General features: G+C 37.6%; 1 protein-coding gene across 1 annotated transcript in view; it reads right to left on the reverse strand.

Moving 5' to 3' along the window:
• Positions 1-15,171, reverse strand: part of LOC121319256 (phosphatidylinositol 3,4,5-trisphosphate-dependent Rac exchanger 1 protein-like) — a 112,389-nt gene extending 97,218 nt beyond the window's left edge. The window contains exon 1 of the mRNA XM_041256486.1: positions 14,530-15,171. Within this exon, the coding sequence (XP_041112420.1) occupies positions 14,530-14,670 (141 nt within the window). The 5' untranslated portion in view covers positions 14,671-15,171. The remainder of the gene's footprint in view (positions 1-14,529) is intronic.
• Positions 15,172-16,011: the final 840 nt, after the last annotated feature.

Genomic DNA, 16,011 nt, shown 5'->3' on the forward strand with positions numbered 1-16,011 from the left:
CACCCTGTTTGTTAGTGTCTATTCATTTTGTTTGTCTGTTTAATTTGGTCTCAAGTGTCATCTGCTGTTTTTTGTTACAACCTTTTGTTTTCTGTTTTCATAAAAAATATGCACCAGCTTCATCACCAGTACTGTCTGTTTTGGTTTAATTTCCTGGTTGTGATGTCACCACTCAGCTAGCCTTGTGACAAGCCCCCACTAGCACAGGAAGCCAGCTGGAACCCTTTGTCAATTTTTATTCATTAACGGGACACCCTTCAAAAGGTAGACCTGTTCTGAAACTGAACCATCATCTGTTATCGTATCCTATGCATTCAAATCATATGTATTACTCCTTTCTGCTTGACGTTTGATTCATTACAATAAATATTATCTGATTAATTCACAAACTATAAATGTGTCCACAGGATAATTCATTCACATGCTGGGATTCAAGTGAATAATTAATTAGTAATTGAATCCCAGCACAACAGTATATATAGATGCATGTTTTACTCACTCACGGTTGGGTGTTCGGTGAGTGGAGAACGGGAGAGAGAGGAGGAGAATTAGAAGAAAATATCAATTGCTATTGTGTGCTGGTGGGACCAGCATGATACTTGTTTATTTATCTGCTCACCGTATTTGTTAGTGTGTCTGTCCGTGCACCGTGTTTGTCTGTATAGTCAGTTTTGTTTGTCTTTTTGTTTTGGCGTATAGTGCCGTGTCCTGTTTTCTGTTTGTTTAAACCCTTTTATTTTGCAATAAACCGGCTCAAGCAAGCGCCATCATCATTTCACATCATCTGTCTTTGTGTTCATTCCTTTTCCCTGGTTCTGACGCCCCCCACTTCAGCCATCTTTGTGACATGCATGCACACCCTTCAAGCAGTGTGGGTATAAACAGCTGTCTCAGGAGTATTGAGATTTCTCAAATTGGTAGGCAGGTGTCTGTAAACCAAAAGAACCAAAACAGTAGTGTTTCCATATGATACATGACAACAGGAAACAGCAAAGAAAACAGGCTGTGTTGCTCTAGGTGCATGTACAAGGGCATTCTTCAAGGAAGTGGTAAAGGAGATGTCATAGATAAACTAGAAGCAAGATAAGACCATTACAAGCTTACATAAAAAACACCAAAGAGCGAAAGCTACTGACATATCTGAACATCTGCAAATACATGTAAGCAGAGCCTTCATGAAAGGGAGAAGATGAAAGAGGAAGATTATAAAGAGCCCATTATCCTTATTGTACATGAATCAAGCATTATTTCTAATCTTAGCCAACTAGTATACAGATTAGATTTCATGCTTTAATGCCATGGAAAATCAAGATGCTGCCAGAAATGCCCATCAATGTACATTTTATGAACGGGACATTAAGAACGATTACAATAACCAAAGCTAAACCATCATTTCTAATCCTGGGACTTCTGTAAAATATAAAGATTTCTTGTAAGGCAGATGATGGATCACGTCACCTTTTACACTTAGTCTAGCGGAAAGTTGTGTAGCTTGCACTTCAGATGATGTATAGCATAAGGGTTTTCAACTAAAAGCCTCTGTAATGCAATTTAGTTCTCATTCCAGTGCTTGGGTCAGATTCAGCATTCTCAACATGCAGGTATATGATCTCTTGAGGGATAGTGGTTTTTGACCACTATTTTTTAAGGCACATGTTTCTACATTGTAATTTTAAATACTAGTAATTGAAGAAGGTTTTTCTTTTCCTTTACTTTACAGGTTTCTAATCAGTTCAAATGAGTAAGTGCACTACATCCTGAAACCCTATCTGCTTAAGAACAGTAACTCCATCAGAGCTGGCATGTGTCAGTACTGATAACATCAGAACAGATTTCAATTGCCATCTGGATCACATTATTTAAATCTGTCCATAGCTAAAGAGTTGTGGGATGAATACTCTATGAGAACACAGGGTTATGCACTAGAATGGCTAACAAGCATGTCATTGAGGTTGGATATGCATACTGACTGGTCATGAAGGTTGGATATACACACTGACTGGAAATGTACATCTAACCACCAGAGTAATATTCCACTTTCTGTTTTTCTCAGTGTTTTCAGATTGAGCCAGTAAATTAGTGCTTTTGTGTTTGATTAGTAAAATATCTGTTAACGAGTACAATTCAATTGTATTCGTGTAGTGGTAAAGGTTGAGAGTTCGACCAATGTTCCACATAATCAAAAGTTGACAAATCTAGCATATACCACGGGGCAAAGACAATTAAATGAAAGGCTTTCAGGGTCTTTATTGCAGGTCACCTTGACTGCTTATCAACTTACAATAGGTCACCACAAATGTGCCTTAATGTTTAACAGACAATTTGAGTTCATTTTGTTCCAAAATAATCTAAAACCCATCAGAACAAGCACTCAGATTAGAAAGTCCGTGGTGGTATGGAATGTATCCATTTGATTCACACATCATGAAAAAGCTGACAAACAGTATCATATGTCAACATAAAGGAATACCTCCCAACTTTGTTAGCTGCTGAAGTTCTCAACCATATGTTTAAATGGCCAATGCTCATCTCAAGACCTTGTCCTTTGGGGAGTTAAGCCAAGCATGGAGCGAGTACCTTGTTTTTTTATGCAGGCCAGTTTAGGAGTTGTGCAATCTGGAGAAGAGTCAGCTGTGTAAAGTATGCTAAACTGGTGATGTTTTTGGTTTAGCCTACTGTGTTCACTCAGTCAACTTGAGAACATGATAACACAAAACCTTCAAAGGTCTTTCCCCTTGTGGCTCAACTTGGCTTGAGTCAAGGACCTCCAAGGTAAAAAACACTAGCGACTGCTGGTCTTCGCAAGCTGTATTTTTGTTCGCCCGCTGGCCTCTTGGGCTGTCTGGAGACTCCAGACCCACGTGATACCACAGATTGTGTAACCCAAGACAATCCCCAGAACACTGTTTTATAAAAGTTAAGACACCATTGAGGTTATCCTGTTTAATGAAAGCACATGCTGAAATGACTTTAGCGAGGAAGGTCACACGTACTGTACAGCCATAGAATTGCTCAAAGGAATGGCGGTGACCTGTAACATTGTTGAATATTATTGTGAAACACAATTCCTATGTGACTACTTACTACATTCTTCCATAACCTACCCTTCAGTGTACTCTACTTCATCGGAAACCAGACTGTAATTCGTGGTTTGTTTACATTTTTTAAAATGCAGTTTCAACGCTTGGTAAAGCTACCTCTCTCCTTAAAGGCATGGCCATTTTTTACTTTTCACTCTATCAACTAAACAGGCATGCTCCTGCTACACTGCATAACCGCAAGCAGTTTGAAATGTGACCTGCATTCCAGCTGTAGCTTAGGTTAGGAAAACTAAAATATAAACAAAGAAAACATGAAAATAAGCACAGTATGAGTTTCTGTTATTCATAGCATTAACATGAGCTTACAAGGCAACAAGCGTATTAAATAATAAGGTCTACAAAATCTCACAAGCAGAAATGTAGGACTCTATACAGTGGTAAAGAGCATTTACCTGTCACTTACTACTTCCTACTTTCTAAATGATAAGAAAATCATTTCAATGCATATCACATTCCACATTTCTGTCACCCACTGACAATCCATTTTCACTGAGGTCAATTTCCCTGCGATATCTGACACAGTCAATACACAGCATGCTACACAAAGCAACATTCACATACCCTGCTTCATGTTCATTCACCAGCACTACCACATGGTAACCCATCTAACAGCTCAAAGGGAGAGAACTGATAAAAAAAAAAAAACAAGATGCTGAAGATGCTGTACAAATTATAAGCAGTGTGCTTTTAAAATGATGACAAACTTTTCTAAGAGCAAATTAATGTCCCCACAAATTAAGCTGCCAGTTTGATTTGTTTTCTAAGCTAGAAAAAAAGAAAGAAAAAAAACAGCCATCACTTTGAGTATGACACTAAAAGCTGTGACACATAATGTTCTCTGCCCACACATGTGCAGTGGTGCTCCCCTAAAAAGCTGAGAGGTTAAATACATGATAAATGTGAGTCTGGGACAGGGAGGTTATCCGTACCATCCTAGGAGCCCTTATATGTGGAACCGGAAACGATATCGACAGGGCAGTGAAGGTCATGCATGGCGATAACAAGAAGTGCCACCAGTTTCTATTTCAACACAGAGGCATTAATTTGAGGACAAAAAAAGGAGGGACAGACATCAAATAAATGCTACTGACCCTACAGCTGTTTTTTTGTTAGTGTGCAAACGCATATTGTTTTGTTTTTTTTCTTACTACTGCAAAGGATCACAAATAAAAACAGTCAAATCATGTTTGATTATCATAAGAAAACCTGAAAACCGGCTTAATTGATTTTGAAACGTACACAATTTGAATGTGCTAGCAACCACATGGTCCGCTTGACAGTATTCCTCCCAAGTGAATGTTGTTGAAATGGGTTTATCCAAGGCAATACAACTTCAAGTCCTGCCACCACACTATAAATACACTTCCTGTCCGGTAAGTATTAGGACTCCCACACTATCTTGGACCCTGTGTCCCCACACCTGTTGCAAAAGAAGTTGTGTGTGTTGCCAGGCTAAATTGCTTTCCCCCAAATCCTACATGGAAGTAAAGCACAAAAAAAGTTGTCCAAATGAGATAAAATAGATTTTACAAGTTTGATTTTTGCTGGTTTTAACAGGTTTAAGTAAACAAATGTCTCTGTCATTAATCGGAGTAAAACTATAATGAAATTACAATAAGTCAAATCAATAGGTACCATTAATGCGTAATTTCTTGAAATATAATGAACCTACATGGAGATATTGTATTAGTATTACTGCCTACTTCAAAATGCACTGGCAACCCGATGTGAAAGATGTAGGCGTTCCCTTATGCAGGTTAGTGGGCAGGATCAACAGTGCATGCTGACTTATGTAATGTTTCTTTCAGGCATTTTGTAGGGTTTGATCACAACAAAAATGTTAGGAATTCAGCCTACAGAACATATGACATCACAAATCACGAACAGTATTCTACAAATCACTTTTCACCACCATTGCCAATTACGTAAGACAACAAAATTCTAAATGTGAATGTGCACAAATGACTGTGGTGCTACATTGCAAAAACACATCTAACCTTCATGTTTCTATAAAAAAAAAAAAGAAGTATCTGTTGATTTTGGTATATAATGCAGTATTTAAAGTAATGTGTATGTACTAAACAGTACCGAAATAGCTTAAACACATCATGGTTTCAAATCTCAGAGGTTCTGGTATGACTCTCAAGAGATGCTTCTCCATTTTCCATCAGAGCCTCTGATAAATCTGTACATACCGCAGGGGTTCGACTGTATGCCCAAACTTGTTTTTGCAATACTTGTTACCTGCGTCACTTTTCTTTTCTACAGTAAATCCACTCGATGAAGACTTTGCTCTAGTCCTTTTTGTAAAGCAGCATAAATATGATTGTAATGAAAGATGCAACAGCAAATTGAGAGCACCTCATCTGATCACAATTTGTATTAATACATGAAGGGTTAAATATAGTTAACCTTTGACGTAAACTAATTTTGAAATTACCTGGAACCTCCCTCACATACTGCCCAAGTTTCTTTCAGCAGACAGGGTAAATGCCAACTAGCTGTGCAACGCTATCCCCACCAACTCACCTTAAGCCTGAGCTTATATACTCCTAAACACAGGCCACCACATAGCCAGTGTGCCCTGGCATGACCTTTCAAAAACCTTTCCACTTGTTCTGCTTGACTTATCAAATTAGCCATAAATTATAACGTGAGCCCTCATATTGCTAAAGGCATCATTGTGCATCCTGATTTATACACCAAAACCAACTTAAACTTTGGGCTGAAAAGAAATCATCTCAAGTTGTTTTCTGTTCCAGGGAACACCAATGGGCACCTGGTCTCCACATCTGCACCTCAGCTTGAATGGCACATACAAAGATGTGCTTTACAGTGCGGAATCAGATGGCTTTAGCTTATACTTACACCTTTTCTTTACAGTTTGCTGCCATAGTAAAGATACACATGCAACATGCTCCATGTAACTCGTGATCCGTACGCAGTGTCACATATGCGTCAGCATATTCTGGGATGCCAAATAATACCGCTGATCAGCCTGAGCACAGTCTAGTCTATGACAAAATATATAGCTTTGGCTTTGTTAATGAAAAACATCTATACTGGATATATCAAGTTCATGATGAGAATGTATTGCTGAAGGACATACCCAGGCTTTTCCTAATAGTACAAATTGCTTTGAGGGTTCAGTCTAATGTTTCCATAAGCATGTAAGTGTGCACACCAGTGCTGAAGAGCTAAGGCAGCCAGGTTATCTCCAGCTGGAACATCTGGATTAGTTTGGGTCTCTTGACAAGCCTCTAGCCCTACCTCATGCCTAAATTATCCATGCAATTCCCTCAGAAAACAATAGAAATGCTTTAAATACTCATAGGGAAGGGGCCAGAGGTTAATGTACAAACATCCATTAGCCTTTCAGGTTTGTAAATATATAAGCACTGGTGAATATTACTTAAAAGAAGAAAGGAAAACACAGAAACGCTTTCCAATATTGTACATTGTTATTGCTGTTTTATATTTTTTTTATTCATTTGTTACCAAGTTCAGCTGGCCACTAAATTTTCATTAGTAAATCATTGCAACCATGGTGCAGGCAATCCTTTTCACATTAGCAGGTTAAGTCAGTAGGTCTCGAAAGATCTCTATTTCAAGGAATTGTGACTTCATAAAAGCACAGTTTCCTTTCGTTGTGGATTTAAAATTCAGGACAAGAAAAAAACTGTGAGCTTTCTTTAAAGAAGTTATCGGTAATAACAGAAACCAAGCTCTTTTTGCTGCTGACCTTTTAAAATGTCAGAACTGACTAACTTTATTCACAAACCAAATATGGCATGGCTGCAATGGCATTATATTTTGGTCATTAGCACTCACTACCCGTGAGAAATCGGAAATTATTATCTTGAGAAATTAAAAGGAATAAAAGCTACTGAAATCTCCTAATTTAAGAAGACTTCTCTCCATTGTATTGTAGTAATGCTACTTTGGGTCACTGGTGCTATAGTGGATGGAACGATACAGCTCCTCATGTGACTGAATTCATTAAGTTCAGTCAATGTTACAACACATACCCAATGCATGCAGTGGCCTGTATCTGTGGTATCAGTATCTGACCTGTATCCAGATATCTGTGGACCCCTTTTATGTATAAGTTATTCTAGAACCGCCAACACAATGGAAGCTACATTTCGGTTGATTTAATTATCAGCTGTGGGAGTATTTAGGTCTCCTGCTGTTGTGCTCAATGTAATAGACCCCATTGGATAGAAAACTAGAACATTATTTCAAAGGTTATAACTTTTAGGATACTGTTTTTTCTCTTTAAATGGCATGGAAATCAGTATTGTATTGTATTCAACTTTGGAATCCATTATTTGAGCGTCAGTTAAGGTTAGAATACAAGCACAGTGCAACTATACAGTTTGTCTCAACTGCACATAGTCACCTATCACTCTACCACCCTTAGAAAGACAATATACTTCATGTTGTAATTTCTAAGTGCTGGAGGGTGCATGTGGGAGGTCGCATTCTGTATTACATTCCCACTGCTTAGCTTGATTACATTAGAACTAATAAAAATGAGACAATGTATTTGACCCCAAGCTGTCAAATATTAGACATATGAAGATGAATTGTGACAGAAGGTACTACTCAATTTTTTTTTTTTTTTTTTTTAGCAAATAACATATATCTGTTTAAACTGGATACTATAATAGCATAAAACAAAATGTTTCTGCGAACAACAGCTTGCGTAGGACATAGCATGCATTAAATGAAAATACATTAAGCAATGTCTAATAATTGAATTAGCAAAGTGGGCTATTCAATGTACACAAATGTATTGTATTTGCATATTGTAGTTGATTACGATCACAAAATACACAGTATGTTTTACACACAGGTATAAAACGTATACGAAACCAAAACATATAGAGGGAGGGAAAAGTCTAAGACAAGCAGTGAGTTTTATAGCATTTAATTTTTCCTCACTCTCACACTAGGCACACATAAAAACTCATTACAGCAGACAGACTGCAAACAAGCACGAGGATTCAACAGGGAACAGTATTGCCCTTCCCACTTCTGGCAAAGGACACAATGAGTGATGAACCCCTACAGCAGGTTGGTTCTGGAACAAACAAACAAACCATAGCAGGATCAATAAGACAGAACATGCCTTTGCATACAAGCTCAGAAATTAGAGGGGAGATTCTGAAAGAGCGAGCTTTTGCTTTGATGTTTGGAAGGACAATGAGCAAACGTACACGCATTCTAAACTGAGTATGTAGAAAATAAAATCTAAATAAATGGAACAGTCCTTGTATGATTTTTTAGTCGTTTTATATGATGTATCATTTGCTAACAAAATGCTTCTGTTTATGTGGTAATGTACAGTACAGTGCATGCTTAAGTATGCACACATATACTCTAATAGCAACTCCAGATACATATATGAAACAAGCAATCTCAGCTCTCTTGGAGATTTCCCAGTTTAGAAATAAGCAGTTAACACATATCTGTTACTTCCCTCTATCTGGCAGAATATGAAATTCTAACCTTTCCGGATCAGAAATGTAATTATCTATAACGGGCGTGTTGGTACATCATGAGAAAGGGGGATGAGGATTTAATTGAGTTTCGCGGTGCTACGCTGTTTGCTGGCTATTTATAGTCACAGGCAATAAAAATAAGTGAATGCAAGCCTGCAAGTGAGGCTGCCTAGGGCCACAGAGAAACAGCAAGGTTGTGTGCAGGAAACAGAAACATGCCTTTTTTGAACTGTCCCACCATCCTGTTTGTGTAGTTGTTCACATATCCTGTGGTTCAATGCCAGAATGAGTTGTGAGTGATATCTAGGAATGCCATCTTACATCTTACTGTATTAAGAGACTGTAGTCAAAGGAGTTTAAAGTCTATTTACATATAGTACAACATTCATTCAAACAATTAATTTCCCTTCCACTTGTAGAGTCTGAGGAGGAAATCTTGTCTAAACATGAACGATATTGCCACGCACGTTTAGCAGAAAAGTGACAATTTCTCTTGTTGACTCGTAAAAGATTTTTAATCCTCTAAGGGGCTCAGTTTTTTGGTTTCAAGAAGGGTTAATTACTTGCGCATTGTCTTAGACAGGTGGTCATTATGCTGCTTTATTAAAAATCAGAAGAAAAAAAAAACACAGATGTTTCAAATTGGCCAGAGCTGTTAACACATTGCCCTCGCAAATTTCCAGGCTTCAGAATAGTAGTAGCGTTCTTAGACATGATTATTGTAGAAAATGAACTTGGCATTGTCAATGATGAGTTTAGCCGGTATCTTATGTTACAACACTTTTATGCTTGCACTTTGGTTGAAAGAACTTATCATCTTTTATCATATTTATAATTTCCTCTTCCTTTTTTTACTGACTTATTATTATTTTTTTTTTTTATTTCATTTTTTTTGTATCAACCAAGTTCAGTAAACCTGACAGAATTGCCAAGGGCCCATACTCTTTATTTATAGTGAAACAGTACAGCATCACAAGAACTCCCCACTTTTTACCAATTTATTTTCTGAGGAGTTTCTGAAAACCAAAAAAGCATGCATTTAAAATGAAAACATCTTAAGAGCCCCACAATAAAGACGAATGATTGGGAAGTTGAGATCCAGACTTTTTAGGTGCAAATAATGGAGTTAAGAGGTCTGTATTACTAAAATCCTACAAGAAATTTCTTAATAAAACCGCCCACGTGATTTGTATCCAAAACACTTTCCTAAAAGAGAAACGTACCTACATTTTAGCACCAAACTGGATAACATAAACTTGGCTAGGGCACAGAAAAGTTTCACTATCAATTTGCAGGGATATATAGAAATAATTACACAAAACACTGGCATTGTGCTTTGGGGCTACTCTGAAAACCATATCTAGTCCTGTCCAATTCGAAAACAAGACTGCACACTGATAACATTCAAGAACACAAACAAGTTAGCTTAGATAAAGTAAATTCTGTACATCTGGCTGTCTGGAAATGGTGACAGAAAACACACTTATTAATGCTATATGTAGGCACTCACTACAAGCTGACCTTCTCATTAAAAATTCAAACAAGCAGATTGTCAGGGTAAAGAATGCATGAAATCCTGCAGCCAGGCTGGGATTGTGACTGCTTGATTTATGGAAGCCAGGCATAAGGTAGCCAGTCAGGAACATCACAGAGCCTTTTCCAGTTTCCCATATCTTCTTTATGGACGTTTTAGCTCTGGCTCAGCCTCTACAAAGTGCATTATCGCCTCAGCTTGCATCCATTTTTGACACAGCCGTCAGCCAAGAACCAAGCAACAGCAATAAAACGTCATCAGTCTGGAAAGCCTTTTGATCTAACACACCAGGATTTGATTCATGATGGTTTGCATTAGTTACAGTGTCCCATGTGCAGTATGGGAAACAGACGATTCCTAATGCAGCTGGACTCGATAAAGGGGCTTCTGAAAATACACATGGTCCCACTTCACACCCATATGATTACACAACATTATATAGATCCGTTCCTTACAGAAGACAGACATTTGGAATGCAGTTGAGTAAAAAGTAACAAGTTGTAATAATATTGCAATAAAGGAATTTCGCAAAATATATTGACCCTGTTAGGAGCATGTACAGTACTCCTTATTCTAAAGTTAATAGTGAATGTTCAGAACTTTAATGGTAAATGAGACAATGTAATTCATGAAAACACTAAAATTACAGCTGCATCTTATAAAAGCCCTAGCTGAAATATGAAGGACTCAAACAGCCATCTTGTGGGGTTTATTTTACCTTCCCTGCAAATTAAACATGTGACTTATACCCCAGAGCAGCATTTGAAGCACAAAGGGACTTATTTGATGAGGACAAGAAGTCACGCTTAGAGTGATTCAAGTCTCCAGTCCCCCATTCTTTCTCTATGCTGCCTGGCAATCTTTACACAAACCGTATGGCAGGCCTTCTAGCTTGAAGCCAGACGCCTCAGCTATACCAAATAAGCTTTTAAATGGCACAGCTTTCAAAGCAATAGCAGGAAACCACAGAGCTCTGAAGGACTTGCGCAAAATAGGTAACATTTAATGTCTATGCTGCTAAAGGGAATGCAAACACACGATTGTTAGGGTGGAGACGTTGGGTGCTTTAATAATATGCAATTTACAGAGGGCTGAACTAGCAGTCTGCGCTTTGAGGACACAGCGGGGCTAGCAAAAGCAATCGCAATAGAGCATGTTGTTCGTGTGTTAAGACTAGAAAATAAGTGAACAGCAGTAAAACCCCAAGAGAAATTACACGATTGCAATTGGAAAATAGGCTAAATGGTGGTTCTATTTAATGACCTCCCCAGTGCATTTATTTTAAATATGATTAGTTAGGTTAGTACCCTTGGAAATTGATGACTTTCTGTGGTCATAAACTACTATTGCTACTATTCAAATATTTTGAAGACACGCCTATTTAGAAATTGTAAATGTTTGGACTCAGGTGGTCACGTACAGTGCTTGGCCTCTGATACATATGGTCATGGGTTCAAATTCAGCCTAGGGACAGCCTAACACTGGTGTCAATGAGCTACAATGCTGCTATCCGTCTAATCAGAAATAAACCAGTAGCCTATCTGAACTGCTGGGAAATCCCATTGCACTTATCAAACATCATAAAAAAAAATATGAAAAGTCATGTTTTGAAATGAGCAAATATGCATATTAACTGCAAAATATGAGCAGCCCCAACAGACACAGTGATATACACAAACCACAAATGTACTCTGATGTGAATGAGCGATTCCAGCAGGCAGTGAATGAGTTAATGCCGAGGGCAGCTGTGTGTGGTTGCTGCTCCTCTCACCAGCCCTGCTTCTCCATGGGGTGTGGATGGAATTAAGGGATTCCATATGATGTAATGGGGGAGGGGCTTATAAAGAGAGGGGCTGCACTGCTCCCAGACAGGGACTTGTCAAACAAGGGGCTGCCAAACAGGGGGGAAAGGTTCCTGGGAACTGAAGAAACATAGCAAAATTGTCTTACAAATGTATGCATGTTTCTTTCATTACCTGGAATGACTCCCTCTCTTATCAACTGGCCTATTAACAAGTATTAGTAACAATAAAAGGAGAGCTTTCCTAAAATAAACAAGATATTGTTGAGCAACTGTCTTTTTTAAAACAAAATAATAATAATGTTAGCACAGCTGTCTGCCAAAGGCACAGTAATTCAGATTCCATTAGTCATTCCAACTCTGGATTTTGTTACATTTAGCATATAATATGCCTTATAAAGCATATCGCTATCTGTAATGCATTATATGAATGACCCATGGGCGTATATCTGCACACTGGGCATTTAATAAGGTGGTCCATTTTTGTTGCAGAAGTCTAGTTAACAAAAAGAAACACCACATATGTGTGTTTCACCTCTTCTCAGTGGTTCTTGGGTTGTCAGAACCCGGCTAACATGGGTTTAAAGCATTTGTTTGACCCCTTGGAACATGGTAGTTTACTTATTTATTTGCTTATTTAACTACTATATGTTTTTGAGTAAAAGATGTGCAGGTGTACAGTCCCATTCTTCAATGGACCTAGATTAACTCCAGATGTTTTCTTTATCCGTTCCACCTGGGTTATGTTCCAAGAATGTCCTGAAGGAATTATCCATGTTATGTTCATAAAATGTTTTGGTGCGAGGGGAAAAAAAAATGTCCCTCAATGGAGCAATTTCATTTGAACTAAAATATTTCATTAATGTGAAGCACTCACTGTGATACAGAAATCATGATGTGTGGCTCTAGGGACCAGTGCACACTTGACTACTTGCAATAGCCATTATATTTGTAAAAATAAAACAGGTGAACGAGTAAGAAAAGCAAGCCAGTTGAGCCTCTGAAATTCCAAAATTGGTGATGTTTTTCTGCACTGCATAGTCTGCAACTGTATTACATTGAACCCCATTAAAATCCACAGCCCCAAGGGACAACCAAGGGCAGTCAAACAAAGAGGGTACAGTTTCCGCTCTGCAGTAAAGCTCCATTCCTAAAGGAAGAGAAGGGATAAGGGGCTCACAGTTCATCTTCATTACTGTTACATGCATGCTGCACCTTATGAGCTCCACTTCATTTTAAATTAGCTTTAATCCATCAATAAAACAGCCCTGGATTTTTGGTATAAGAAAAATAAGTGATAAAACCGACACCTGTCTTATTAGGGTGCACTACATGATCTGTGGCTTAGTCCTGTCTTTTCTAACAAAAGGAAGTCTTTGTTCTGATAAGAAATGTGTCCTATTCAAATCGAAAACATTCACCCTAATGTGGTGCCGCTATCATTACACCAAATAACAAATCATGTGATTACTGTGGGCAATTGTTGAATTAAAATAGTGCATCCAATTCCCTTCCGGAAATATTGTGCCCTCTGGGTAATGTTCTACATCTCACCCTTCTCTTCATTCATTAAAGACACTACGAGAGGATTGACAATTAATTTGCATTTGAAGTGCCTTGAGCAGAACAATAGCAGTTAAGAATAATACAAGGTGCAGGCTGCCGTAGAGTTTAAACACCATCTAAATAGCAACAGTAAGAAATCCCAGCCCGATCATTTGAGAAAATATTGAAACGCACAGCTGTACATTCCAAACACAGTAGATTATTAAAGATTCTTCTTACTTTAATGCGTTTAGTAGTTTGTATTTCTGTACTATACATGTGGTATGTACTTTCTGAAAATGCTGCGGATTAAAAACCATAAGCTTTGCATGTAGCGATAAACTGTGTGGCTTGACAGATGTTTAACAAGGAAATCAAAGGAATTTCTATTTTGAACACAAAAACATGTGGTCATGCATAAAACTGATCCAGAATGAAAGTGGTTACCCACAATATAACTTGTCCACCATAATTAAATTGTCAGTGCTGTTTTGATTTTAATTGTCAGAGCTCCGCTGCCCAATGCTCCTCAAATATCTACACAGTAGCCTTCTGTTAATGCTACACAAGCAAGTCGCCTGCTCTCTAAAACAGCTGCAGCAAAACACACACCTCTTGTTACATAACATTTAACACCTCTTGTTAAATCGCAGTTCATAAAGTTCCAGTGTCCCGTCCAAATCAACAGTGGTACTTCTTTTGCGCACATAGTTTGTCTATTAAAAACAGAGTCTGTGCCAAAAAACTATTGCAAGATAAATGTGTGCATCCTCTGCTAAGATAATCGTTACTTCATTCTACTGTAAACCTTCTGTCTGTTTACATATAGCATTACACTCCTTTGACAAAACAAGGTTTCCATGAATTAGATAAACATTTGCATTCCCACAACTTCACACTGAAATACTGACATTATAATATTTAACATTAGTGTTGTTATACAAAATTCCACTGCAGAAAAATCGAAACATTACATCTTTGGTTAACAAAGGTTTGCTTATCTAAGCTAATATAACGTAATGGTATTTGCCATGTACTTACTGACTGCAGGAAAAGCATAGTCCGCACATAGTCCCTCTCGGTGTTCAAAATCTCATTTAAAACGCATAGTCTCAAACGCAGCTGGCGATCTAAATCCTTTGCAGTTTGCGAACAATTCTCCGACTTTCCGTCTTCATCCATTGTTTTTATGTGTTAAAAGCAGAATGCAAAAAAAAAAAAAAAAAAAAATTAAAAATGTTTGTTTACCCCACTGAAATCCACAACAGAACGTCTTTTCAGCTAATACATTCCTATCGGTGGGTCTTGAGAAACTGTGATATATTCATGCTTGAATCTTAGGCTGTGGAACGATGTCTGTAATCGTTTACCCAACACTTAAACATACAATAAGGAAGCGATGTTTTCGTGTTTTGTATGTTTCCATAAATATATTCCAATGTTTCCCCCTTCAAACATCAGTAATCAATGCCTCATCTGTGTGTGTGTGTGTGTGTTAGAAACTTCTAATGAGTATTTAGTTGCCGGTCTTTGCAGGTCCTTGGGATATTTAGACCAGAATAACAAAAATAAGCCGCAGCACTTAAATAAGAACCACCACCAGAAGTAAAACTAAAAAAGTAAGGTTTATAAAAAGCACACGTTCCCCACAAGCTGCGTCCTGTGCCAGCTCTGTGCTCTTGAGTGAAGCAAAACTCCACTATCACACTTCACATGCCTGGTAGCACACGGGAAAACATTTAGGGTGCGTCTCAAAATTCTCATCATGATTGCTGCACGATTGACACTTTTACTGCCGTTCTATTGAAAACAATGATTTGTATTTCTTTTATGATTTCAGATAATCACGGACAAATAACAACGACAGAGCACTAACAAACTGTGACTGTCATTATTTTTTAATCATGCAAACTTTTATTTTTTATTTTTTTTTATTTTTAAGATGCAACAATCAAAATCTATAAATCAAATTTAAATCAAAATCATATGTCAGTTCGCAATGAATAAACACGTTACATTTACATGTAATAATATTGTACTGGTATTTAAAAGCCATAATACTTCACAATAAGAAGTTGTTTTAGGGTCATTTAGAGACAGCCCCTTATTGAAAAAAAAAACGATGTGGCAATTCAATAAGTACTGCAGTATCAGCAATTATACAACTAATTACATTATGATTAACACATAGCGCATATGAAAATAATACATATCATAATTAAAGCTATAACAAAAAATGGTTGATATCGATTGATTCTTTACACTGTTGACTTGCAGTGAGTAATCGATACAATGTTTACGGCTTATTCATGGGTCACTATGAAATTAGTGTTAACACATCTAGGGGGACGTAAACTTCTTTATCAGTAAAAGAATTTGGGCAACTCAGATTAATTCTGGATTATGTAGACCCTGTCCACTCTATAAACATATACATTTGTCATTTTTATTGTAGCCTATTTGTTGCTTCATGTATGCTTAGCAAAACAGGTGTCCAAAATAAAAGGATACCATTAAATTAGC

Source organism: Polyodon spathula, chromosome 8 (genome assembly GCF_017654505.1).
Source record: "Polyodon spathula isolate WHYD16114869_AA chromosome 8, ASM1765450v1, whole genome shotgun sequence".
NCBI classification, from domain to species: domain Eukaryota; kingdom Metazoa; phylum Chordata; class Actinopteri; order Acipenseriformes; family Polyodontidae; genus Polyodon; species Polyodon spathula.